Genomic DNA, 26,306 nt, shown 5'->3' with positions numbered 1-26,306 from the left:
TATCTGTAAAATATACCACAATGGTTGAGAAACTCCAACATGACTCGGTACATAATAGTTCCAATCATAATGCAATATTCAGTTGAAGTAATTTTTTTGCTTTCATTCAGCATTCTTACTGAAACTGGGACAAAACGCCAATCCTCCAGCCCGAAGTCACTTTGTCAAGAAAAAAGTTAGTTTAGTTAGTTTTGAGTATTACCATGGTTCAAGTTGAATATTCTGACATTTGCCACTTGATTAAACAAATTAATGTTCGCAAGTTAAGAGCTTACTAAGAATTTTAACAAAAATTTCAAAAGCATGAATCTGATCAGCTCAATAACACAAGTTATGTCATGATATCTTATTATATTGATTAGGGCAGATCGTTTCAATTTGAATAAGGATAAGTTGAAAGATAATTGAAGACACTACAACACAATGCCAGAACTGATAGTAAATAGCAAAACTGCATTGGTTCTGTTAAAGAACCTGGCATCAGAATTGGCCAAAATAAAACAGAAAAAGGGTTTTGATTAACATATGGGTTAAATGCTGATATGCAAAATATTCTTCAATTGGAAAATTATTCGATAACAGCATTTCATTTATCATTGAAATGTGAGCCATCAGTGCAAAATGAAATTAGTATATTCCGTTATCTTTCAAATGTTTACTATTTTCAAATATAATAATATAAAACAGCGGTTCCCAAACTATGGGTCGCGACCCACTGGTGGGTTGCAAGAGGAATCTCAGTGGGTCGTGAAAAGATGTAGAAAGCTTTGATCAATTATACTGGTTATTAGGATCGGTGGCAAAGCAAATTTAAAAGCAAATTTTGAAATAAACTGCAACTTTTTCAATTTTTCATGTCTAAAACTATCTGGAATTGAAAAAAATGTCAAGTCTTTAGTGGAAAATAGCAAGAAACAATCTCATCTTTCTCACTAGCTTCACTGAAAATTCAGTTTAGGAAAATAAATTTTGTTTCCTCCATCAATGTTTTATTAATTTATTAAAGTTAAATGGGTCGCCATAAGCTGTGGTAAAAAATAGTGGGTCCCAACTCTAAAGAGTTAGGGAACCACTGATATAAAAGATTAATTAAAAGGTATAAAATATTTGTTTGCCAGTGACCACAACGAAAAAAGCTGCAATTTGAATTTTACTGTAATGGTATGAATTACATTGTAAAATATTAACATATTTTTACATACCATATTTTTATAAGCAGGTAAACATATGTGAAAATACGAAAATATTTAAAGGACCTGTGTATATAAATATTAGCAGTGGCGGTATATATAATATTATCTGGAATATTGACAAAATGGACATTTTTGTACATAGTTGTAAAATGCTCAGTTGAACTAACATATTTTTGAACAGTTTTGATTAAAATCATAAATATATTATCGCACCATTTTATATAAATCAAATTATTTTTAAAAAAATGACAGTATGGTCCAAAGTACACCCGTCGCTTGTCAGTGTCATGAGAGTCGAATAAGTCAATATTGATCAAGTCTTTGACCTACATAGCGACTAGAATTCGTGTTTAACATTTTTTCAAATTATCCCTCAAATTACCGTTAGACCTACCAAACTTGTCTTGATTTCAAAAGCTTTAAAGTCAAAGTCAGAATATTCATTATGTGATCCAATGTAGAATCCATATTGCAGAGATTGATTAAAAATGCTGAGTTAAGCTAACATATTTTTGAACAATTTTGATTTAAATCATAAATATATTATGGAATCATTCATGATTCAAATTATTTATTAAACACAATGACAGTATGGTCCAAAGTACACAGTCGCTTCGTCAGTGTCATGTGAGTCAATATTGATCAAGTCTTTGACCTACATAAATTTGTTTTTAATATTTTTCAAAAATATCCATCAGCTTACTGTGGTCTTGATTTCAAAAACATCATTGTCGAATTCAGAAATTTCATTCTGTGATCCAACGTAGAATCCATGTTGCACTCATAATACACTTTCTCATGAGACAATGTTTAGAAAAACTCAAATTTCTCTTTTAAATCTGTTTCAACAAATAATATCCATGTCATAAATATTAAACTACTGCATTTAGATCTAAAATCTGTATAAATGTAATAATTGTTTATAAGTATTTCAACACTGGAAAGTTGCAACAGGCTAGTGAAAGCAAACAAAAAAAATTATATTATAAGGCAGGGCCAGGAACATATCTCTGGTTGACATTGTCATGATTGGAAGAAAAACTACTCGTAGGCAAATAGAATACAGTTCAATATACCCAAGAGTAGGATTAGGTTGAAGCACATCATTCCTAATAAAAATACATATGATTGCATGTGACAGAGGTTGCAATTATTATTAATAACGCAATCCAGTGGCTCAAAATTTAAATTATTATAAATAAAAATTGATGTTATCAGAGAGAACCTTAATAGACATAATATTTTAGTTGATAACAGCTACAAAAAGTCAAAATATGGCACAAACATTTCTCAAAAGTATCCAAATTGCATGATACAGAAAAGGCTTGTGAGACCCAAACCCTATAAACATAGCTAATAGGTAAATACAAAGAAATAGTTATAATAGGATAATCTCATAAGCGAACAAAGATTCATGATATTAATTTGTAAAAGTAACAATTAAAACCTGATTAGGACGAAATTTTTATCAAATCATTTAAAAGACACTCAATTGTAAAATTTCATTTTATTTTTTGGGCGTGTAACGTGCAATTATATATACATATATTATACAAATTGTTAACATAAAGTGGTGTTAATTGCACAAATACACTTCAATATATAATTTAATTTGATATATTATACAAATTGTTAACATAAAGTAGTGTTAATTGCACGAATACACTTAAATATACAATTTAATTTTTTTTCATATAAATTGGCAAAAAATGAATCATTGTAGAAACAAAGGCTTCTTTACAAAACTTAAGCTACTAGACTATACGGCAGAGGTGGGCAACATAAGGCTCATGGCCGCGACCAGATTTTTATCTCAAAGATTGGAAGTATTTTTTGTAATAATCCGGTTCATTTTCGTACATCGTACATACATGGCCCGCTGACTAGGGAAGTTGCTCACCCCTGCTATACAGCATGCACATCATCAAGACAATTCCTTGCGTAACATTTCCTTATCTTGGTACTTGCATTATAGAAAGTTATATGGTCATAATATGACATAAGGTACCCGTAATATGCAAGGAAATACATTTTTGCTAAGAAAAACAATTGTGTCTTTTTATCAAGTCAGCTGCAGGTCTTCAAGTACCGTATTTATAACTTTTCGTTTTATATATTACAATTCAAACAAAATTACATTGAATGGTTTTGTCGGGGAATAGCTTTAAGAGTGATTTTGTCTTTAGGATGAACAGTGAGATCGAATTTCAACCTTAACGGGGGTTTTGGAGTTTCGCTCGTGGGGATGAATTTATATTGATGAAGTAATTTACAGATTGCTATCTTCATTTCCATGAGTGCAAATCTCTTTCCGATGCAATTTCTTGGTCCACTACCAAATGGTTGATAAACCATGGGATTCATTCCATCCATGTATTTCATTCTCTCCGGCTTGAATTCCATCGGATCGTCCCAGTATTCAGGATCATGGCATAATGCATGAATGGGCATTACCATAAGCATTCCGGCTGGTATAGTCAATCCATGGATGTTTATTTCTTTTTTAGCCACCCTGGTTGTCTTAGCAATTGGAGGATACAAACGAATGCTTTCATTTATACATAACTCAAGAAAATTTAATTCATTAACACTATCATAATCTAAATTTCCATCTTTTTTACGAAACACTTCATCAATTTCCAAGTGGAGTTTCTCCTGTACGTCTTGATATTGAGCCAAATTATATATTAAATTTGCCATTGCAATGCTTGTAGTATCATATCCTGCTAAAAGCATTGTCACAGAATTTGCGATAACTTCAATTTCTGACATTCCTTTTCTGACGCCTTTTTTAATCACTGTATCAGACACCTTATAGTCTAACATAATCTGCATCAAATCCACACGGTTATTGCCATGTTGATGATCGTCTCTCTGATTTATGATTCTATTGCATAGTTGCTTGAAGTAAACCATAAAGGATTTTTTCGCCAATATCTTTCCTATGAAGGTTTCGAGAAACGGAAATAAAATCCCAATGAGAAAATATATGTTAAAAAATCCCGCTTTAAATAATTCTTTAGCCTGAATAGAAATCTGGGGTTCTTTTTTGGAGGTATCCTGAGAATTAACGTCAGTACTAAAAGCAGATGCGCAAATAACATCAAGAGATAATCTTCCAAAAACATCTTTCACATTGAAAATGCCATTTTCATTTTTACACTTTTTCCCTAATACGTCTATAGTATTGCTGACGCATCTCTCGACTATTCCTTTCATCAATTTCAGTTTTAAACTTGAAAATGCTGGAGTCATTGTTGTTCTGACACGTTTCCATTGTTCATCTTCAATGAACAATAAACCATTTGACATTGTTTCTTCAAATGGGTTAAGCTTTTCAACTCTGTTAGTGAAATTTGAAAAATCCTTCACAAATATTTGCTGCAAAATGTTTAAATCATGAACGGCAATTCTGGGTTTGGTCATAATATAATACCCATAAATTCGACCAAACTTTTCCTTGCATTCAAGATCAAACGTAAATGGCTTTTCTGACCATACTGCCCGTGCACTCCCAAAATTTCTGATAGATGGAGGAATATGCGGAACGTTCAAGTTCTTTAACAAACTCCATTTCCGATGCAAATAATATTTGATCAAAACAATGATGAGGACGAGAAGGCACCATGTGAAAGAAGAAAGTAGATCTGAAGGCCAGATCATCTTTATCCGACTGAAAAATTTTAATAACAGTCCCTTATATTGCTCAAGTCAGCAAGTATATCCATATTTCGATCTCTGTTCTAGCATTTGTACTGAGTAATACGCCTATAGTTTAACACAAATCTGGATAATAAAAAATATTGGAAAAGACTATATATGTGCATAGGTAGCCTATTTGGCCAGAATAAAACAGAAAGAAGGTTTGGTTAATATACGGGTTAAATGCTGATTTGCAAAATATTCTACCAAAATGCTGAGAAAACAATCACTTTTATTTCGAAATGTATTTGATAATGGCATTTTCGTTTATCATCGGAATGTAAACCATCATGCAAAATGAAATTTTGGGCTCCTAGTTCTAAGTTTTAGTTTTATAAGCTTTCAAATATTTAGTACTTTTGAAATTACTTATACAAAAGATTGATTAAAAAGTAAAAATAGTTGTTTGCCAATAAACGAAACAAACAATAAATTAGCAATATGAATTTCACCATTATAGTACAAATTAAAATGTAACATATCATGCTACATTTTAAAAGAAGAAAAACATATTTCCCAATTATATATGATCATATTAGGAATAGGTATTGAGAAATATACCTTTTGGTATCTGGTTGTAAAATGCTCAATTAAGCTAATATAATTTTGAACAATTTTGATTTAAATCGTAAATATATTATTGAACCATTCATACGATTCAAATTATTTAAAAAATGGCAGTATGGTCCAAAGTACAAAATCGCTTGTCAGTGTCATGTGAGTCAAATTAGTCAATAGGCTATTGATCAAGTCTTTGACCTACATAAAATTTCCTTAAAATATGTTTGTAACATTTTGTAAAAATATCCCTTAACTTACTATTATACCTACAAATTCAGAAATTTCATTCTTCATTCCAATGTAGAATCCATATTGCAGAGTACACTTATAATACACTTCCTCATGATCATAGGCTTATAGAAACTCGAATTTATCTTTTATATGTGTTATATCAAATATTATCCATGTCATAAACATTAAAATATTGCATTAAGATCTGTATAAATGCAATAATTGTGTATAAGTATTTCAACCATGGATAAGTTGCAACAGGGTTATGAAAGCAAACAAAAAAATTATTTTAAAAGGCAAGAACTTTTCTGGGTACTCCCGAAGTATGTTAACCAAGATGGCGGACACCGGAATGTAGTATGTGTACCAGGTTAGGGTTAGGTTAGAATTTTTTTCCAATTTTCCTTATTTACAAGTTACAATTACAAGTTCGAGTTCTAGTCGAGTGACTCTCATAGTATTTGTACCTGAAATTATAGCCAAACCCTATCCAGGAACACATTTTACGTTCTGTATGGGGCATAGACATGATTGAAAGAAAAACTTAACTCAACTGATAACGGTAGGTACAAAGATACAGTTCAATATACCAATAGTAGGATTTTGTCGAAGCACACCATTCCTAATAAAAAGATATATGATTGCATATGGTTGAGGGTTGCAGGTATTATCAGTAACACAATTCAGTGGCTCAAAATTCAAATATTTGTAAATAAAAATTGACGGTATTGGAGAAGAGAACCATATGTCCTTTTTAGATATAATAATTTTAGTTGATAACAAAGGCACAAAGTTTCCTAAAAGTATACAAATTGCATGATACAGGAAAGGCTTGTGGAACCCAAACCCTATAAACATAGCTAATAGGTAAATACAAAGAAATAGTTATAATAGGATAATCTCATAAGCGAACAAAAATTCATGATATTAATTTGTAAAAGTAACAATTAAAACCTGATTAGGACGAAAATTTTATCAAATCATTTAAAAGACACTTAATTGTAAAATGTTAATTGGTGTGTAAGGTGTAAATATTAATATATATACATATATAAACTGTTAACGAAAAGTGGTGAGTATTGCATGAAAGAACTTTAATATACAATTTAATTCCTTCTGATGTTTTGTTAAGAAATGCATATGAGAAAACATGCAGATTTAAAATTTCAATAAAAAATGAATCATTGTAGAAACAAAGGATTCTTTACAAAACTTTAACTATTCGGCTATACAGCATGCACATCATCAAACAATTTTCTTGAGTCACATTTCCTTATCTTGGTACTTATATTATAGAAAGTTATATGGTCAAAATATGACATACGTGTGATATGCAACGAAATACATTTTTGCTGAGAAATACAATTGTGTCTTTTTATCGAGTCAGTCGCAGGTATTAAAGTATTTATAACTTTTTGTTTTCTATAATAAAGTTCAAACAAAATTACATTCAACGGTTTTGTCGAAGAATAGCTTTAAGAGTGATTTCATCTTTAGGATGAACTGTGAGATCAAATTTCAACTTCAATGGAGGTTTTGGAGTTTCACTTGTGGGGAAAAATTTATATTGATGAAGTAATTTACAGATTGCTATTTTCATTTCCATGAGTGCAAATCTCTTTCCAATGCAATTTCTTGGTCCGCTACCAAATGGTTGATAAACCATGGGATTCATTCCATCCATGTATTTCATTCTTTCCGGCTTGAATTCCATTGGATCGTCCCAGTATTCAGGATCATGGCATAATGCATGAATGGGCATTACCATAAGCATTCCAGCTGGTATAGTCAATCCATGGATGTTTATTTCTTTTTTAGCCACCCTTGTTGTCTTAGCAATTGGAGGATACAAACGAATGCTTTCATTTATACACAAATCAAGGAAATTTAAGTCATTAACACTATCATAATCTAAATTTCCATCTTTTTTACGAAACACTTCATCAATTTCCAAGTGGAGTTTCTCCTGTACTTCTTGATATTGAGCCAGATTATATATTAAATTTGCCATTGCAATGCTTGTAGTATCATATCCTGCTAAAAGCATTGTCACAGAATTTTCGATAACTTCAATTTCTGACATTCCTTTTCTGGCGCCTTCTTTAATCACTGTATCAGACACTTTATAGTCTAACATAATCTGCATCAAATCCACACGGTTATTGCCATGTTGATGATCGTCTCTCTGATTCATGATATTATTGCATAGTTGCTTGAAGTAAACCATAAAGGGTTTTTTCGCCAATATCTTTCCTATGAAGGGGATAAGAAACGGAAACAAAATCCCAATAAGAAAATATATGTTAAAAAATCCTGCCTTAAATATTTTCTTAGCCTGAATAGAAATCTGGGGTTCTTTTTTACAGGTATCCTGAGAATTGATATCAGTACTAAAAGCAGATGCGCAAATGACATCAAGAGATAATCTTCCAAAAACATCTTTCACATTAAAAATGCCATTTTCATTTTTACACTTTTTCTCTAACACCTCTATAGTATTGCTGACACATCTCTCAACAATTCCTGTCATCAATTTTAGTTTTAAACTTGAAAATGCTGGAGTCATTGTTGTTCTGACACGTTTCCAATGTTCATCTTTAATAAACAATAAACCATTTGCCACTGATTCTTCAACCGGGTTAAGATTTTCTGCTCTATTAGTGAAATTTGAAAAATCCTTCACAAATATTTGCTGCAAAATGTTTAAATCATGAACGGCAATTCTGGGTTTCGTCATAATATAAAATCCATAAATTGGACCGAACTTTTCCTTGCATTCAAGATCAAACATGAATGGCTTTTCTGACCATACTGCCCGTGCATTCCCAAAATTTCTGATAGATGGAGGAATATGCGGAACGTTCAAGTTCTTTAACAAACTCCATTTCCGATGCAAATAATATTTGATCAAAACAATGATGAGGACGAGAAGGCACCATGTAGCAGAAGACAGTAGATCTGAAGGCCAGATCATCTTTATCCAACGGAAAAATTCTTTTATATTGCTCAAATCATCAAGTATATCCTTATTTCAATCTCTGTTTTAGCATTTGTACAGAGAAAGTTCAACATGAATCTGAATAATGAAAAATATTGAAGCCCATATATTTACACTGTATATAAGTCTTTATTATCAATAATATGGTATATAACTGGTTTTCATATATGACTTGGCTATGGTATGGAAGGACGCATAAATTTATATTATGAATGATTCATAATATTAACACAGAAATAATCCCTTATAGATATATCCTAATTTACAATAAATATTCGTTGCTATCCATATGATGGTTTTTACCAGTTTCACACAACATTTTACAATGGCAAGAATGGAAATATTTATAATATCCCAAGAATGGCAAACACAGCAACAGCAAGGCAAAATTCCATCATATGACCTATACAAAATGCGAGTCATATATCTGAAGTCACCAATACCATTGCATAGAAACTTTTTTAAGTCCTACCTAAAATATCACACTCTCGTCAAAACCATCTTACCTGCTGGTTCTTCAACTGGTTGTTTCTACAACTTCCATCCCATATTCAAATTCTTTTCTTTTCTTCAGAACAAATATAGATAGATCAGAAACAATGCTGATGAAAAATGTATCAATATTTCATGGGACAATTTAAAATATGTTTAATCTATCAAAATCTATCTAAATTAAAAATAGCAATGAATTAGCGATGATAAAACGTCGGACACTACTAGCAAACTATATGAATTGAATTGAAGTAAAAGGAATGCAACATACTGCTGATAACATCAATTGAAAAAATAAAATAATACACTGCAATATACCCAAACAGTAGGATTTGGTTGATAGACAGACTAATATTAATACAATTTAGTTGCTCAAAATACAATGTTTAACAGTGATTGTAGAAGAGAGAGAACAATAGGATAGGAACTTAATAGATATAACAATTTAGTTAGCACTAACAATTAATCAAAATATCTTGAAAGACGCAACACAAATTGCATGATACAGATAAGGGTTGTGAAACAATAAGCCTATAAAAACTGCTTTCATTAAACCGTTTACAAGACAATTGTAAATTTTGATGTCATGAGCATGTAAGGTGTGATCAAATGACAATTTGTTGAGTCACACTGGGTCTGCGGTTCTTTTTTGGGAGTATTCTAGAATGAATGTCTGTATTACAGCAGATGCACAACTAACAATCTCCAAAAATCATCTTTTCATCAAATTTTCATATTTCCATTTTTTTCATAATACGTTTTTCATCATCAACCGCAACTGAAAATGCTGAAGTCATAGTTGTTCTGACACGTTCCCAGTGTTCGTCTTCAACATAAATTACCCATTTGCCAGTGACTCTTGAAAAGGGTTAAGCTTTTCAACTACTGAAATTGTGATGTTGATATCAATAATAATTGAAGAATAGCGTACTGCATAATTAGGGAAATGTAATTATTGAAATAAAAAATCATTTATCCATTCAACTTTCTCTAGGCACAACTCGAAGATTGAAATTTACTTCTGAGCGACTAGTGTTACCATTTATTACCAGATTCAATGGGGGTTTGGGAGTATCCAATGTCGGCTCGAATGTGAACTCATGTAGAAGTTTACAGAATGCAATTTTCACTTCCATTAATGCGAACCGCATACCAATACAATTCCTTGGTCCACTTCCAAATGGCTGAAACAGCATTGGATGCATTTCATTTATATTTTCCATTCTTTCTGGTTGAAATTCCATGGGATCATTCCAATGCTCTGGGTCATGACAAAGAGCATAAATTGGAACTACAACTACCATACCATGGGGAATGGTAAAGCCGCTGAGAGTTATCTCCTTATTGCTTGTACGGTAAGTTCTGGGAATAGGTGTGTAGAGACGAATACTTTCATTTATGCACATGTCAAGATATTGAAGAGAATTAACAGCATCATAATCAAGTACCCCTTTAATTCTGTACATTTCATCAATTTCAGCTTGAAGCTTGCGTTGAACTTCAGGATATTGAGCCAAATTATAAGCAAGAAATGACATGGTGGTACTGGTGGTTTCATATCCTGCTAGAATCATAATAATCGAATTTCCGGTGATCTCTATTTCTGACAATCCTTTTTTCAAATCCTTATTTATATCAGAAGTCTTGACTTTGGAATCCAACATAAGCCGTAGTAAATCCACCCGGTTTGAAACAGAATCATCATCATTTCTCTGCTGTATTATTTTTTTACAAACATTACTTAAAAACTGAATCCCAGGTTTCCTTCTGCTGTATTCATAAAGTTTAGGACCAATCCATGGAAACAAAATGCTCAGGTAAAGAGTAGGGTCATTACCCATTTTAGTAATATTTCTTGCATTGACAGAGATTTGAGGCTCCTGTTTAGATTCATCTTGTGAATTAACATCAGTACTAAAAGCGGATGAGCATATGACATCGAGTGACAATTTTGCAAAAACATCTTTGGCTGAAAAAACTCCATTTGTTTGTTCGATCTTTTTCTGGAGACTTGAAAAAGTGTTTTTGACACACCAGTCCATAATATTGAGCATTTGTTTCAACTTAGAAGTAGAAAATGTTGGAGTTATTGTTTTGCGCATACGTTTCCATTGGCCATCTTTTGATTCTATCAGAGCATTTTGCATTTCTTTCCCGTTTATTCCTGCAGCATTTGGCGATCTGTTTGGAAAACTCGAAAATTCTTTGATGAATATTTGTTGAAGTATTTCCAAATCATGACAAACTATTCTGGGTCTCAGTAATGCATAGAAACCCCAAATCAAACCATATTTTTCCTTGTGGTCCAAGTCATAAGTAAACACCTCATTCGACATCGCTTGTCTCAAATTACCAAGGTTGAGCATGGAAGGTGGATCATAAGGTATTTGCAGCCGGCTCAAAACACTCCATTCACGATGAATATAATATCTTGCCAGCAGCAACAAAAAGACAATGAGTATCCATGTCTCAAATGACAAATATTCCAAAAAATAAGTCATAATTCCTGACAAAATACAGACAGCAAATACTGAATGTGAACTGATAAAAAAAAAGATGACAGTTTATTTGCATATGATATAGAACTGTACAAAATCATAAGACATATTGAATACTGACAAGTTGGAGCAAGTGAAAAAAGACAAGTTCAAATACACAAATAAATAATACAATGAACTTCAAGTGTATTGTGTGACCAACTTGAGAGTATTTCATGACAATATATTACCAGTAACAGAAATCTAGTTTCATTTCAAGTACTACTCTAACAACATGCAATAACTTAAAAGGCCTACTGTAAAAATATGCATATGCATGAGTTTTAATAAATGCCCCAACAATTTAGCTTCTGTACTTTTTTAGAACTCACGACAGGTCACAAGCCATTCCTTATTTTTGACTGAATTTTACTACTATTAAACTTAATATAAATAATATAGAAATGTTCAGAAATATGGGAACGAAGGTGAAATAAATAATAAAAGACTTGAAATAAGTGAATAGTCGGTCATAGACAACAACTGAGGCAATTTACTTCAGTACCAGTGAAAGCTTAGCTGAGAATTAGTATAGAACTTTATTAATTAAAGTACTACAAAGTTAGAATTGATTGGTCCATTATTGGTGGAGAAAAGAGAGAAGAATACCCCACAAGGCAACAAACCCCAACAAGAACAATAATAATTTTGCAAAATGATACATAGATCCTGAAACAATTCTAATGATACACTAATGCTGAAAATATATCAAACTATGATTCTGGTATAAAATATAAAAAGTAATGCAATATTTACAGCAAATGAAAAATGAAATAATAATAAATAACATTTATGAAACTGATAATCTTGTGGCAGTAATCTAAAAATATGATTATACTAATAAAAATCTACATGGTTATGAAAAGGTATCTCTTTAGCTAATATTATAAATCAAGTACTGATACATATCAATACAGATAAATGATGTAGGTGAGTAATTATACAAATTTATTCAGCTAGCGCCACAGTCAATGACTTTGGAAGAGGGTCCATACCAATATATATAATTCTAATATAGTAGAAAAATACCATTTGAATTATTAAATATTCCCCTGAGTTTAAAATACTGGTATATCAAGTACCATTGAATCTGAAATATTTAAACCCGAGTTATGCCTTTAAAAAATATACCGTATGTGTTATTGATATGAAGTGGAGATGTAATATATTTAGAAATTTAATTGTGTATATATAATATAATACTTGTTCGAGATGTATTCCATATATAAGAAAAGTTCAAGAAATTTGAAGTGAACTCCAATAAAACTATCTATCTACCTGATTCATCCTTGGTACAATTTGAAGATTAAAGTTTACCTTTGGCCGAATGGTAGACGCATTAACTATTATTTGCAGTGGAGGTACAGGGGTATCTAAAGTCGGCTTAAAACTAAATTCATGCAGGAGTTTACAGAATGCAACTTTTACCTCCATTAATGCGAACCGCATACCAATACAATTTCTTGGTCCACTTCCAAATGGCTGAAATACCATAGGATGCATTTCATTTACATTTCTCATTCTTTCTGGTTGAAATTCCATGGGTTCGTTCCAATACTCAGGATCGTGGCAAAGTGAAGCAATTGGTATTACAATCAACATGTCTTTAGGTATTGTTAAACCACTAAGAGTAATGTCTTTATTACTCTTACGAACTGTTCTGGGAACTGGTGTGTAGAGGCGTATACTTTCATTAATGCACATATCAAGATATTGAAGTGAATTCACAGTGTCAAAGTCTAGCGAATCTTTCGTTTCATACATTTCATCTATTTCAGCTTGAAGTTTGTGTTGAACTTTAGGATATTGAGCCAAATTATAAGCAAGAAATGACATGACAGTACTGGTGGTTTCATATCCAGCTAAAATCATAACGATCGAATTTCCAATTATCTCTATTTCTGACATTCCTTTCTTGGAATCTTTGTCCAACTCAGAAGCAGGGACTTTAGAATTCAACATAAGTTGTAATAAGTCAATCCGATTTGAAAGAGAATCTTCAGCATTTCTCTGCTGTATTATTTTCTTGCATACATCATTAAAATAACGAAACAGAGGACTTCTCTTACTAAATTTAAAAAGTTTACTCCCAAGTGATGGAAACATAATGCTAATAAGAAATGTTGGATCAAAACGACTATTCTTAAAAAGATTTTTAGCATTGACAGAGATTTGAGGCTCATCTTTAGAATCATCTTGTGAATTAACATCAGTACTAAAAGCAGATGAGCATATGACATCAAGGGACAATCTTGAGAAAACATCTTTGGCTGTAAACACTCCATTTTTCCTGTCAACCGTATTTTTAAATACAGCAAGAGTATTATTCGTACACCAGTCAATGATATTAAACATTTGTCTCAGCCGGGAAGTAGAAAATGTTGGGGTCATTGTTTTACGCATACGCTTCCACTGGCTGTCCGCAGCTTCGAGTAAACCATTCGCCATTTCCTCTCCATTTAAACCCGCAAATCCACCCAATCTATTACGAAAAGTTGAAAATTCTTTAATAAATATTTGCTGAAGTATTTCCAAGTCATGGCAGACTATCCTAGGCCGAAAGAAAACATAATAACCCCAAATTGGACCGTGTTTTTCTTTCTGATCAGAGTCATAATTGGAAATTCTGTTCATAACTGCTTGCTTCAAATGCCCGAAGTTCCAAATAGAAGGTGGGTCATGTGGAATATGCAGGCTGTCCAACATACTCCATTTTAGTTGAATATAATATCTTGCCAACAGGATCAAAGAGCCTAATAGTATCCATGTTTCAAAGGACAAATATTCAAAAAAATATTGCATAATTATGATAGGTAGTAATTTTCTGAAAATAAACACAAGTATTATTTACAGGGGTTAAAAATCGGCTACCTTTCTTGCTTATACTGAGCAGTCGGAGTTAATGCCAAAAATATTGTTCTGGAGTTTTGAATTGACTTTATAAACCAATACAGACTACAGTATGTAATTACAAGATTTTTGGAACCAAAGCATATCAGGTGAAAACAAATTTATCAAAAAAATTGAACTAAACAAAGCCAAAAATGGGTATGGAGAATAAAATTTTGATGGCAAATGCATTAAACTTGAGGAAAACTACGGTAGTTGCCAAAAATGTTAATAAGAGTAATGATTACAACAAAAAATACTACCAATATATGTCAACTGTCAAGGTACATGGCTGAAAAATTTTGACAAGTCAACCTCATCAAATACTACCAAATCCAGTTTGACTTAGGTATGTTGAAAGGTGCATAATAGATAACACTTTTTACTAACAAATAGCCCAATTTCAATATCTAATATGGGGCAGCAACAAATTCCCAATACAATAACCTCAATCAGTGAAAATTAACATGTATTCTGAGGATTGTATAATGAAAAATAATATTTGATTTAACTCTTTATACCTAATATTATAATGGATGGAAAAAAAATCTCTTTCAAGTCTGATATAAATCTACAATACAGATTATCACAAAAGGTTTTTTATAAGGTTGAAAAGTATTACCGGTACATGTCAAAAACAATAGTTAGGTTTCAAGGTAAACAACCGCCAGTATTATTAATTTAATATCAGATTTGTATACTAGGAGAGTAGGAGTGTTGTTAACAAAATATGTCTATTCATTCAAATGAAATATTTTTACTAAATTTTAATCGATTCAAGTTTAGCATACAGTAAAATTCATAGCTTTTCAAAAAATATGCAATATTGGGTTGAAATGAGAAATATGGATTTAAACTACTGTAATAACCTGAGTTCAGGTTGTGCGCCATCTTGGTGCGCATACTTCAGAAGGACCAAAATTAATTAGGAACTAAATTTGCATGAAATACATAAATCTTGATCTGAGGTTAATACAGGAGTGGGCAAGGTTTTCGACGAAGGGCCAAAAATTTTGCCCATCTAGAAGGTCGGACCATGTAAATGTGACATAAAAGTTAGGTATATTTTATGAACAATATTTACAGTGTTACGAAAGCAAAAGTGGATAAAAATAAACCTTGTGCCAAACCTAAATCTGATCGCAATCTCAACAAATTTTTTGAGCTATTTCTTACGCTAAATAATCAAAATTTGGTTTCAATTTGGTGGCGGAAGTATCAGGCGGGCCAGATTGAATTGGCCCTCTGGCCGTAACTTGCCCATGTCAGGGTTAGATAAATATATAAGCACACCTGACCAAACTGTGATTTTATGGCAAAATAAAAAAAGAAACCTTGCAAAATTGGATTGATTGGCAATTTTTACATAATTTACAGTCCTTTTTATATCGATACATAACAGTAAAAGTAGTGTAAGTACAATCCAAGTGGAAATCCATAGATTATTACCAATAAAATTTATATTCAAATATGGTAAATAAAATATATAAAATACTTGCTGTTATGCAAATATATCTTCCCCGAAAGTGTGAAATCTAATAGAACAGGAATAAAATATTACTTACGCTTACTTGCTTATATATGCATCCATGGTTCAGTATCATATAATCATGAATATTTGAGTTAGAAGATGCATACTTCCAATGCATGTACTATTCACGATAGAAAAATAGAATAATCTCACTTCTGGATTTCTTCTAATAGGTCAGTCAAGTTAAGTACATCATCATTATTCAAGTTTAAAATCTACAAAAAAAAAACACAAATATATAGAGGGAAGGAACATAATATGATTATATATTTTTTTTAAATATGTGTAAAAAAATGTTGCAATTAGGCCTCTTTTGAGCCACCTGAAAAAAATATCATGCTGACAATATGGATAAACACAATATTTTAGTTTGGCTATACAGTGCTAAATACTATAGTAGTAAGAGCTACATTACACTTTAGATATTTATTTCACATCCTTGATGATTATTATTAGCAAATAATAAACTGCACTTAAAATAATGAAAGTGCAAAATGTGAATACAGTTAATAGCTTCCTAATGTGGGATTTCCAATAATTTTGTAAACAACACTTAATAATAAAACAAATGACAGCAACTCAAAACCTATCTCTTTCATAAAAAAAATCAGAAAATGTGAAAGAATTTTTTACTGTGAAGAACAGTTTTCTGAAGTGGAAATAACACCCTTGAGTATACAACACCATGTAAGTGCTAAATTTATCACACAGCATACATTTAACAAACAGCTGTGCAGCATCGGACCCTACTATTCAAGCAAATGACTAAACGAGAAGAAGAAAATTGAAAACTTCGGGTTAAAAATGAAGTTAAACAATGTGTTATGATTAAACAAAAAATCAAAAAATGTATATACAGCAATATTATACTCTATGTTATAAAGAGAAGCAAAACAAATAATATAATTCGAAACATATAATTTAATACCTGACAAGATGTAAAACTTATTTTCAAGTATTTGTTACTGTAAAAACAGATTGGGTGACTAGCACCTCACTGAAGAAATGATATATTTTCAATAGTTATGTGTATCAAAGCAAGATCAACCTATTAACAATAGAATACATGTATGTGTTGTCGTGTATAGAATAAATTTCCTGAAAGTGAAATAATGTGTATTACATTTAAAGTTGCAATAGTTTTGTTGCTGAAAACTGAACAAATTTTTTTAGTGTAAAGATCATCTTGAGTGAAATATTAGAGCAAGTTCCAAGCATGCATCATATAAACAATATAAGATGAAATTTAAAAATATACATATATGATATATCATATTAATATCATGTGAAAGGCAGCATGAGAGAAAAAGAAATATAATATAAATCAATTCTAATATTGGTTACATTTTGCCAAACCATTGGTTCCATAATAAACCCCATCTTAAGCTTACTAAAACAATTTGCCCGAAGTTAAATACCTAACCTAAGAACACATTGTAGAACTTTTCATCAAATGTTACAAAAGTCACATTGTCACAAGTCACAAAAGTCACAAAAAAGAATCGAGTACATTTTGGTATTAACGGCAGAATTTGAATCTGAGAATAAAAGGATTCGATTATTTTATTGCATCTAACTTTTTTTTCAATTGAATCCTGTCTTTAAGACATCCTGCATAGATAACCATGTGTTTTTTTGCCCAAAAATATCAATTAATATATTATGGAAAACAGTGGTGTGTTTGACACATACAAGGCACAAGAACAATACAAATATATACAATATTACGGGTGTGCAACAGGCAGCCTGCAGGCCATAACCTGGCCTATCAAAGCCATTTAGTGTGGCTCTTGTCGACACTCAAATTAATCCCTATTAAGTATGAAATCCTATTCCGACAGTTTATGTTTAAAAAACGCTCACGCGGGTAAAAATATATCATGTTTTTTTCTCCTATTCTATAAATTAAATTTTGCCTTGTGAGAATATTTTAAATCGTTGTGTACATGGAAAAACAAAAATTTTTGTGTGGCCCAGCTGAATGTCTGAAGTTGGTTATATGGCCCACCAACAAAAAATGTTTCACACCCCTGTACAATATCAAGGAACAATACATGTTACGTTACATTTCAATCTTTACAAATTAAATAGCAATATCAGTGGCTTATTGTGCAGAGCCTTGTCCAGAGTCGAAAGATATAGAAAATGTATAAAAATATTTGAGTTAAGTTTCATCCAAGCTGAAATTCAGCAAATTCCATTTGATCTAGAGTATAAATTATTCTTATTTTTCAATTCTGCTGCATTTTGCAACTCCCTCAATTTGCCTCGTCAACATGTTGTAAATTACACTATGTAGCAAGTCGAGTTCCTGATAGAATAGTAGTTTGACTAGATTTTTATAGAAGACTTATATAACTCATTTTACATGATTCTATTACATTCAAACATGCATATAAGTGGATAAAATAGGAGATACATATACTGGTATTCCTGGAGGAAAGTTAGGGGTTTCTATCTCTGGGCACGACTTTCAGATTAAAATTAACTTTAGATCTGGTGGTCAAATCATATTTAAGCTTCAGTGGTGGCTTCGGTGTTTCAGCTGTTGGTTCAAAGCTAAATAGATGCAGGAGTTTGCAGAATGTGATTTTGATTTCCATCATTGCAAACCTCATTCCAATGCAATTTCTTGGTCCACAGCCAAACGGTTGGAAAATAATGTTGTCAATTTCATCCATATTTCTCATTCTTTCTGGCTTGAATTCCATCGGATCTTCCCAGTAGTCGGGATCATGACACAAGGCATAAATCGGAATGGCTACAAGTGATCCTTTCGGAATGGTGAGCCCACCAATGGTGACTTCTTCCTTGGCGATTCTTGAGTTCCGTGGAATGGGGCAATACAAACGTAAACTCTCATTCAAGCACATATCAAGAAATTTCAGCTGATTTACACTATCATAATCCAACTCAACACATTCTTCGAACATTTTATCAATTTCTGTCTGAAGTTGCTTCTGGGTTTCGGGATACTGGGCTAAGTTGTATGCCAAAAATGACATAGCTGTACTTGTTGTTTCATATCCAGCAAAAAGCATTGTGATAGAATTTCCGATTATCTCCAATTCTGACATTCCCTTTTTAGCATCATCTTTCAATTCTGATTCTGGAACTTCCGCATCTGACATTAATTGCATTAAATCGACTCTATCCCCTTTTTCTTTACGTCTTTGTTCCATTAAATCATGACACAAGTCACGAAAATACACAATATGACTTCTCTGGCTTGCATGTTTTGATACCAAACCCTCTAAAAACGGAAATATTGCAGCAATCAGAAATGAAGCTTGAAAAAATCCAGTCCTGAAAAACTTATTTGCATTGGCTGTTATACGAGGCTGTATCTTGGTTTCGTCTTGCGAATTTACGTCAGTACTAAATGCAGCCGCACAAACAACGTCCATCGAAAGTCCCCCAAAAACACTTCTTGCCACAAAAATTCCATCTGTTGAATTTATTTTGCGACGAAATACATCAATAGTATCGTCACCACACCGTTTCACTATTCCAACCATTTGCCTCAATTTTGCTGTGGAAAAAGTAGGCGTCATAGTCGTTCTGATGCGCTTCCATTGATCATCAAGCGTAAACAACAAACCATTTGCTAATTCTTCTCCATGAACGAGTCTGAATTTATTCACTCGATTTGGAAATTTTGAAAATTCTTTGATATATATTACTTTCAGAATCTCTGGATCATGGATGACAATTCTCGGAGCGGTCATGACGTAATACCCCCATATGGGACCAAATTTTTTCTTGCATTCTAACTCGTATTCAAAAACTTTTTCTGATACTATGATCTTTGCGTGACCAAAATTTCTAACAGATGGAGGGTCGTGCGGAATATTCCAGGATGAGAGAATGCTCCATTTGCGTTGAAGAAGATATCTCACAAGCAAGAAAAGTGTGCAAATTAAGATAAGTGATTCGGCAGATAATAAGTTCAGTGGGTTAAACATTGTAAATATTTTTGTTGACAATGCTGGAAGAACAGATTATTATAAAAAGAAATGATTTAAACCTGTTACATCACCCGCATGAAAGACATGAATTTTAAAAAAAATATTCAATTCAACTTGATAGGGTACCTACCGACAGGTCAGATTGGATCACATGGCAATTGCACGCCGAGCATGCTAGCGTTCCCTGAAAATATACGCGAGCAAAAATCCACTTTCACAGAGAAAACTCGTGATTGTTCACCAGTCAGCCAGTCACCATTACAGTTATATTTGACAGTATGAACAGATGAAGGGTGGCGGAATGTAACAGCTGTCAACAAACAGTGCTAACAGGTTTCAATATTACAAAGTGACTGGTTATAGACAACACGCACCTTTCCGCTTTTCAGCAAAACATGACGATTATCAATGATATAAATATGTAAATCCTATCCCAACTAGATAGATCAGTCTTAAAACGAAAGAATTTATACCTGTACGAAACTGTTCCTTTCTTTTTGTTTGTGTCAATTATTTGACGTTTGACCTATATAAAATACGCATCGTCACCGTGGTTTGCGTCAAGTCACGCAGTTGCACTGTTCCGTTCAAATAATTTTATATTTGTTTATTAAGGCTTTTCTCAAATAGAGCCATTCTCCCAGTTGCACGCTAAGAATCTAGGTTTTCACGCGGTCTTGGTATCTCTGCATGCGGACGTTTGGCGTGTCGTTTAATACAACTTGATAACTACCGACAGGCCAGATTGGATTTCATGACAATTGCACGCTAGCGCTCCCCGAAAATACACGCGAGCGAAAATCCACTTTCACGGGTAAAACTCGTGATTGTCACCAGTCACCATTCTGCCATTACTGTCTGACACTGACAGTATGAACGGTGGTGGAATGAAAACGCTGTCAATAAACAGTGCTAACAAGTACCGTATTGACATTAGAAACTGACTGGTTATAGATAACACGCACCTTTCGGCTTTTCACCAAAACGCCAAAAACTTTTTTTTTTTTTTTGCCAAATTCAATTCCAGAGTCAATATGGAATTATTTAATTATGTTTTTGAATCCAATTAAATTTTCAGTTTTTGTTTTATATAATTTTATTTTTTTTTTGTTTGTTGGAAACCAATTGCATGTATTGCGTTCCAATTACGGTAATTGAGGAAAATTAAAACAGTTGGATAAACAATTTTTAATACATATCAAACCCAGTGATGATAATCCATTTTTCGTCATATATCCGTTTGTATTGAAGATTGTCCATATTTCGTCATAAATATAACATTTTTATGTACATATATAATTAATTATTTTATATTAGCATGGAAAAAGAGAAGGTTTCAAAAAAATTAGACAGAAAATTCAAAAACCTATCATGCTACTAGATTTTCATTTAATCTGTCTATGTTATGCAATCATTTATATAGTCAAACCTCCTAAATCAAGACAATCTCAATTTCTTCAACTCATTATCGATTTTTGTAGTACTTCATCAACAATTTCGTCAGATAATATTTTTTGCCTATCAAAATCTGACATTAATCTGATTACACCCAGGAGTTTGCATTTAAAAATAGCTCGCAAGTTACATTGCATTTGGAATACATCATCATATTTGACACTATTCCTGAACTCCCATATGGCTGATTTTCCACATTGAATGATTAATGATACCACTTCACTATGAATATTATTAGCAATAATTATGTCACAATTGATTTCCCTTACATTGCACCACTGCCAAAAGTCAATTATCCAATCACAATAACAAAATAAATGTATACAGGTTTCTTCATTTTCATTACAAAATACACATTGTCCATTCTCATCATCAAACCAATATTTTAATTTGTCCCCCGTAGGTAAACCATTATGTAAAATTTTCCAACTTAGAATTTTATATTTATTTGAGAGTTTATATTGCCAAATATTTGACCAGTCTATAGGAATATTCAAATTTAATTTTTGTGTAATGTACATATCATGCTGTGTAGCAATTTCTGTGATTTTCCTTATTTTCAATAAACTACTTATTTTTTTGGTGGATAAATTGGAGTTCATATATCTATCGATTCCAAGTCTGTTTTCGGGTAAATTATGATTTCTCGATAGAATTTCTTTCCAGCTAATAGGTAGATTGCCCCAAACCTGTTGGATTTCACTAGAGCATCTATTTAAATAAAAGAGCTTTCTTCTGTGATCCCCAATTTGATCAATAGAATATATTCTATTTGTTAAATAATGCACAGTGTTATCCACAATATCAGCCACAGAAATGACTTTTGCTTGGATCCATTTGGACGAAAATCTATAATTTTGCTCTGAGATTAAGGGATTGTACCATAAAATTTCATTTTTAACCTCTGTAATATTAAAGGGATGATTTCTCTCCAACTTAATATCCTTGAATGAATTGATAATGGCGGTATAAAAATTAGGTATGGTAGTTACTTTGTCAAATTGGACTTTCAAATACAGACATTCCAAATTATCTTTGGACAAAATATTACAATAATTATTAATAAAATAATTGGCTCTTTTACTCCATGGCCTACTCTCGTTTTTGAGGATTTTAAAAATCCATTTGACCTGAAGAGCTTTTATTTGGCTCCTGAGGTCTAACATATTCAAACCTCCGGATGTGAAAATATTAGATGTAATTTGTCTTGACACTAGTTGAGTTTTATTATTCCAAATGAATTTCCATATTATAGATTCTAATTTTCGAACGAAGTTTCCTGGCATAATTTCAAAATTGGCAATGTGCCACACTTTGGATAACATTAATGATTTGACAATAATAATTTTTCCTATCATTGATAACTTTCGTCCCTGCCATAAATTTACTACATTTTGAATTGAGTTAATGATTTTCAACCAGTTTTTATCTCTTGATACAACATTGTTTCCTATATAAGCTCCTAGAATTTTAAGCTCTTCTTGAATTTGAATACCCTTGTATGAAGGTCCTAAGTTTAGCCGTTTTGCTGACCCACACAACATTATGTTGCATTTTGGAATATTTATTCTCAAGCCTGTAGCTTTTTCAAATTCTGCCATTAATTTTAATACTTCATCTATGGAGGATAAACTTTCTACTGTGACAATAGTGTCATCCGCAAAACCTTTATATTTCTCTCTATCTCCTGCACAATTTTGAAAACCTATTATTGCTCTATTGTATCTGATGCTGGATGCTAACAATTCGGACATTATAATATATAAAAGTGGGGCAAGGGGGCAACCTTGTCTAACTCCTCGTGTTATACTAAATTGCTTTGATAAAAATCCATTTGTTATTATTTTTGCATTGGTGTTGTTAAATAGGGTATTGACCCATCGAATGAAATAATTACCAAAATTAACTTTTTTTAATATTCTTAGTAACAAAACTCTATCAACAGTATCGTAAGCCTTTTCTTGGTCTATACTAAAAATTATTAACGGTTGGTTTTGTTTATTCGCCCAAAAAATGTCATCTCTTATTGTTAATAAATTTTCATGAATCGTTCTTCCTTCAATAAATCCTGTTTGGTCATGATTTATTATATCAGGCAGTACTGCTTTCATTCTCAAAGCTAAAACTTTTGCGATTAATTTATATTCGAAATTAAGTAGAGTAATAGGTCTCCAATTTTTTATATCATTTTTATCTCCTTTTTTATAAAGTAAAGTTATTACACCAAGACTTGTGTTCTGAGACAGACATGATTGTTTATGATAACTATTATAGATTAGTAAGAGAATTGGGCGCAATTGTTTCCAAAATTTGACATAAAACTCTTTTGTTAAACCATCTAGGCCGGGGGATTTATTTAACTTCATTTGTTTGAACGCATTTTCCAATTCCTCTTCTGTTAAATCGTTATCCATTTCTTGTTTTTGCTCATCTGACACTTTTTGCTGATAATTATTTAATAAATAATTTTGAATATTAACGTCCAAATTTTCATCACTTTGATACAGATTTTTATAAAATTGGACCTGTTCTTCCTGAATTTCTTTACATGTATAAACTAAAGAGTTGTCAGATTTCCTCAAAGATTTGAACATTTTTGCTTTACCTTTAGATTTCTCTAAATTCAAAAAATATTTATTCGATTTTTCCCCTTTTTCCGCCCAATTAACTCTAGCCCTAATTATTGCCCCCTTGGATTTTTGTTCATAATACTCCTTAATTTCTAATTCTGTATCATGTATTGCTTGATGAGTGTCCTCATCCTCTATATTATCTTGCATTTCCCTGTATGCTTCTCTATATTTTACTAGTAATTTATCTTCCCTTTGATTGTCTGATTCTTTTTTTATTTTACTACAATGGATTGCCCATATTTTTATTTTGGATTTACATGTGTCCCAAAAAGCTCCCTTTTCTGCATCATCCAAGTTACATAATTTAAAATGCCATGCCTGTAGTATTGATTCAATTCCCAGGATAAAATACTCAAATTCAATCAGTTGTGCATTAAATTTCCAATAACCCGGTCCTCTTTTTACATTTTTAAAGGATGAAGTAACAATTTGAAATGGATAGTGGTCAGAAAAGGTGGCCATTTCAACATCTGTTCTAATAACATTATAGATTTGATTTGAAGATAAATACCATCTATCTAAACGACTCTGGGCCATTCGCGAACAGCCTCTTTTTTGTTTCCATGTATATACTTTAGAATTTAAATTTAAATGACGCCAAATATCAACAAGATTCCATTTATCTATAATTTCCTCCAATTTTACAATACTATTATCTCTTCTGAAATTTTGTTCCGGGTATTTATCTAGTTTATCTAACACGCAATTAAAGTCACCTCCCAGCCAAATTTGATATAGTGGAGTTGTTAACAAACTTATATAAAATTCAATTTTACTATCAATAAACTCAAAAAATTCTTTTCTATCCCTACAAGAATTTGGTGCATATATATTTATTAACATATGGAGAGATTCAGATGATTGCCAAGTCAAAATTATATATCTACCATTTATGTCAATTTCTTTAATAAATAAGTCTGAATCCATTTTACTTGAAAATAAAATTGCTACACCACATGTTATATTAGAACTTACGGACCAAAATGCGTTATTCCCCCATTCCTTTGTCCAATCGTCTGCTTCTTCATCTGACCCACAATGCGTTTCTTGCAGGCAAATTATGTCTGATTTTCCCCTTTTTAAAAATTCAAAAATTGATTTTCTTTTAGCCATGTTTCGAATTCCCTTAACGTTATAAGTTAAAACCTTTACTCCCTCTTTAAAATGCATGATGTGTATCCTGTATGAAGAAAAAGAAAACTATGATAATATCTCCCTATGAAAGCAAAAAAATACTTCACTTCTAATACGAGCTAATGTGGGCTATCAAATTGCATGTATCAGTGTAGTTGAGTTTCAACTTCCAGTTTTATCCAATGCATGTTGGTATTTTTTCACATGCTTCTTGGCTATTGGAGGGCTGTCGTCTGTCGCCCTTTTTAGCTTTGGTTCTCTAAGTGTCACATATTCGTTTATATTTTCGATGACTACTTCCGCTCCTGTTGCACTGAGATGCATCATATCATCTAAATAATAGCTGTCCATGATTTTTTCTTCTGAGAAAGAATCTGGTTTTGGGACAAATACTACTCCTTGTTTCAGTGCTTCTTTTTCAAGTTGTTTGTTAATCCTGTCACAACCATATTTACCAGCACTTCTTCCATGAATTGGTATGATGCCACAGATATAAACATTGTCACTATATTCCCTTGCTTTGTGTATCATTTCCCGTATATCTTGTTTAATTTCGTCGTCTGTTTTATGGGTATCGTTTGTACCTGCATAAACAACAATTTTTCCAAATTTCCTTTGTTCATTTTCTATTTCGAAGGTTATGCGTTCAAAAGTTCCTCCTGAGTAAGTTCTTTTTATAATCTTTTTGTTTTTAATTTTTCTTTGCATGTGCGCCATCTGGGAGTCGCCAATGAGTAGAATTTCATTCTTGTTCTCCGACTGGTTGCTGGCTGTTAACATATTTTCAGTTTCAGTGGCTTCCATTGATGAGTCTGGTTTATTCTCGGCGCTCTTGTCCTTCCTGGGATTTATCTTCGCAACATTGCTATTTGCTGACCTAGTATCTATTGTGGTATTTGTTATTTTCTTCGAGGATTCAGGATTTATTGTTTTTTGTATTGTATTTCTCATCTCAACGTTATTTATTGGATTCCCTCTAGTT

General features: G+C 32.1%; 5 protein-coding genes across 6 annotated transcripts; all 5 read right to left on the bottom strand.

Moving 5' to 3' along the window:
- Nucleotides 1-2: 2 nt before the first annotated feature.
- LOC120332302 (cytochrome P450 3A29-like) lies at nt 3-5,858 on the bottom strand. Of its 2 annotated transcripts, none has more exons than XM_078119588.1 (2): nt 5,727-5,858; nt 3-4,866 (listed from the first exon to the last, which is right to left on the bottom strand). In XM_078119588.1, the coding sequence occupies exons 1-2, from the start codon at nt 5,741-5,743 to the stop codon at nt 3,327-3,329; spliced, it is 1,557 nt and encodes a 518-aa protein (XP_077975714.1). In that variant the 5' UTR covers nt 5,744-5,858; the 3' UTR covers nt 3-3,326. The 2 variants fall into 2 exon arrangements, with proteins under 2 accessions (XP_077975714.1, XP_077975715.1); XM_078119589.1 differs by having other exon boundaries at nt 5,723-5,857.
- A 33-nt stretch (nt 5,859-5,891) lies between these two features.
- Nucleotides 5,892-9,332, bottom strand: LOC120332303 (cytochrome P450 3A8-like). Its single transcript, XM_039399520.2, has 2 exons — nt 9,192-9,332; nt 5,892-8,763 (listed from the first exon to the last, which is right to left on the bottom strand). The coding sequence occupies exon 2, from the start codon at nt 8,659-8,661 to the stop codon at nt 7,138-7,140; it is 1,524 nt and encodes a 507-aa protein (XP_039255454.2). The 5' UTR covers nt 8,662-8,763; nt 9,192-9,332; the 3' UTR covers nt 5,892-7,137.
- A 19-nt stretch (nt 9,333-9,351) lies between these two features.
- LOC120332321 (cytochrome P450 3A11-like) lies at nt 9,352-11,686 on the bottom strand. Its single transcript, XM_039399537.2, has one exon. It carries the CDS (start codon nt 11,676-11,678, stop codon nt 10,158-10,160), a length of 1,521 nt encoding a protein of 506 aa, XP_039255471.2. The 5' UTR covers nt 11,679-11,686; the 3' UTR covers nt 9,352-10,157.
- A 32-nt stretch (nt 11,687-11,718) lies between these two features.
- LOC120332318 (cytochrome P450 3A29-like) lies at nt 11,719-14,538 on the bottom strand. The gene has a single exon (XM_039399535.2). It carries the CDS (start codon nt 14,514-14,516, stop codon nt 12,981-12,983), a length of 1,536 nt encoding a protein of 511 aa, XP_039255469.2. The 5' UTR covers nt 14,517-14,538; the 3' UTR covers nt 11,719-12,980.
- Nucleotides 14,539-18,030: 3,492 nt separating this feature from the next.
- Nucleotides 18,031-21,091, bottom strand: LOC120332320 (cytochrome P450 3A31-like). The gene has a single exon (XM_039399536.2). It carries the CDS (start codon nt 20,097-20,099, stop codon nt 18,579-18,581), a length of 1,521 nt encoding a protein of 506 aa, XP_039255470.2. The 5' UTR covers nt 20,100-21,091; the 3' UTR covers nt 18,031-18,578.
- Nucleotides 21,092-26,306: the final 5,215 nt, after the last annotated feature.

This window comes from Styela clava, chromosome 13 (genome assembly GCF_964204865.1).
Source record: "Styela clava chromosome 13, kaStyClav1.hap1.2, whole genome shotgun sequence".
Classification (NCBI taxonomy): Eukaryota; Metazoa; Chordata; class Ascidiacea; order Stolidobranchia; family Styelidae; genus Styela; species Styela clava.
This window is presented reverse-complemented; position numbering and strand designations above follow the sequence as displayed.

What these genes read in the sequence shown, in the direction of transcription:
- LOC120332321 (XM_039399537.2), bottom strand. Translation starts at nt 11,678, where the DNA reads ATGACTTATTTTTTGGAATATTTGTCATTTGAGACATGGATACTCATT.
- LOC120332303 (XM_039399520.2), bottom strand. Translation starts at nt 8,661, where the DNA reads ATGATCTGGCCTTCAGATCTACTGTCTTCTGCTACATGGTGCCTTCTC.
- LOC120332318 (XM_039399535.2), bottom strand. Translation starts at nt 14,516, where the DNA reads ATGCAATATTTTTTTGAATATTTGTCCTTTGAAACATGGATACTATTA.
- LOC120332320 (XM_039399536.2), bottom strand. Translation starts at nt 20,099, where the DNA reads ATGTTTAACCCACTGAACTTATTATCTGCCGAATCACTTATCTTAATT.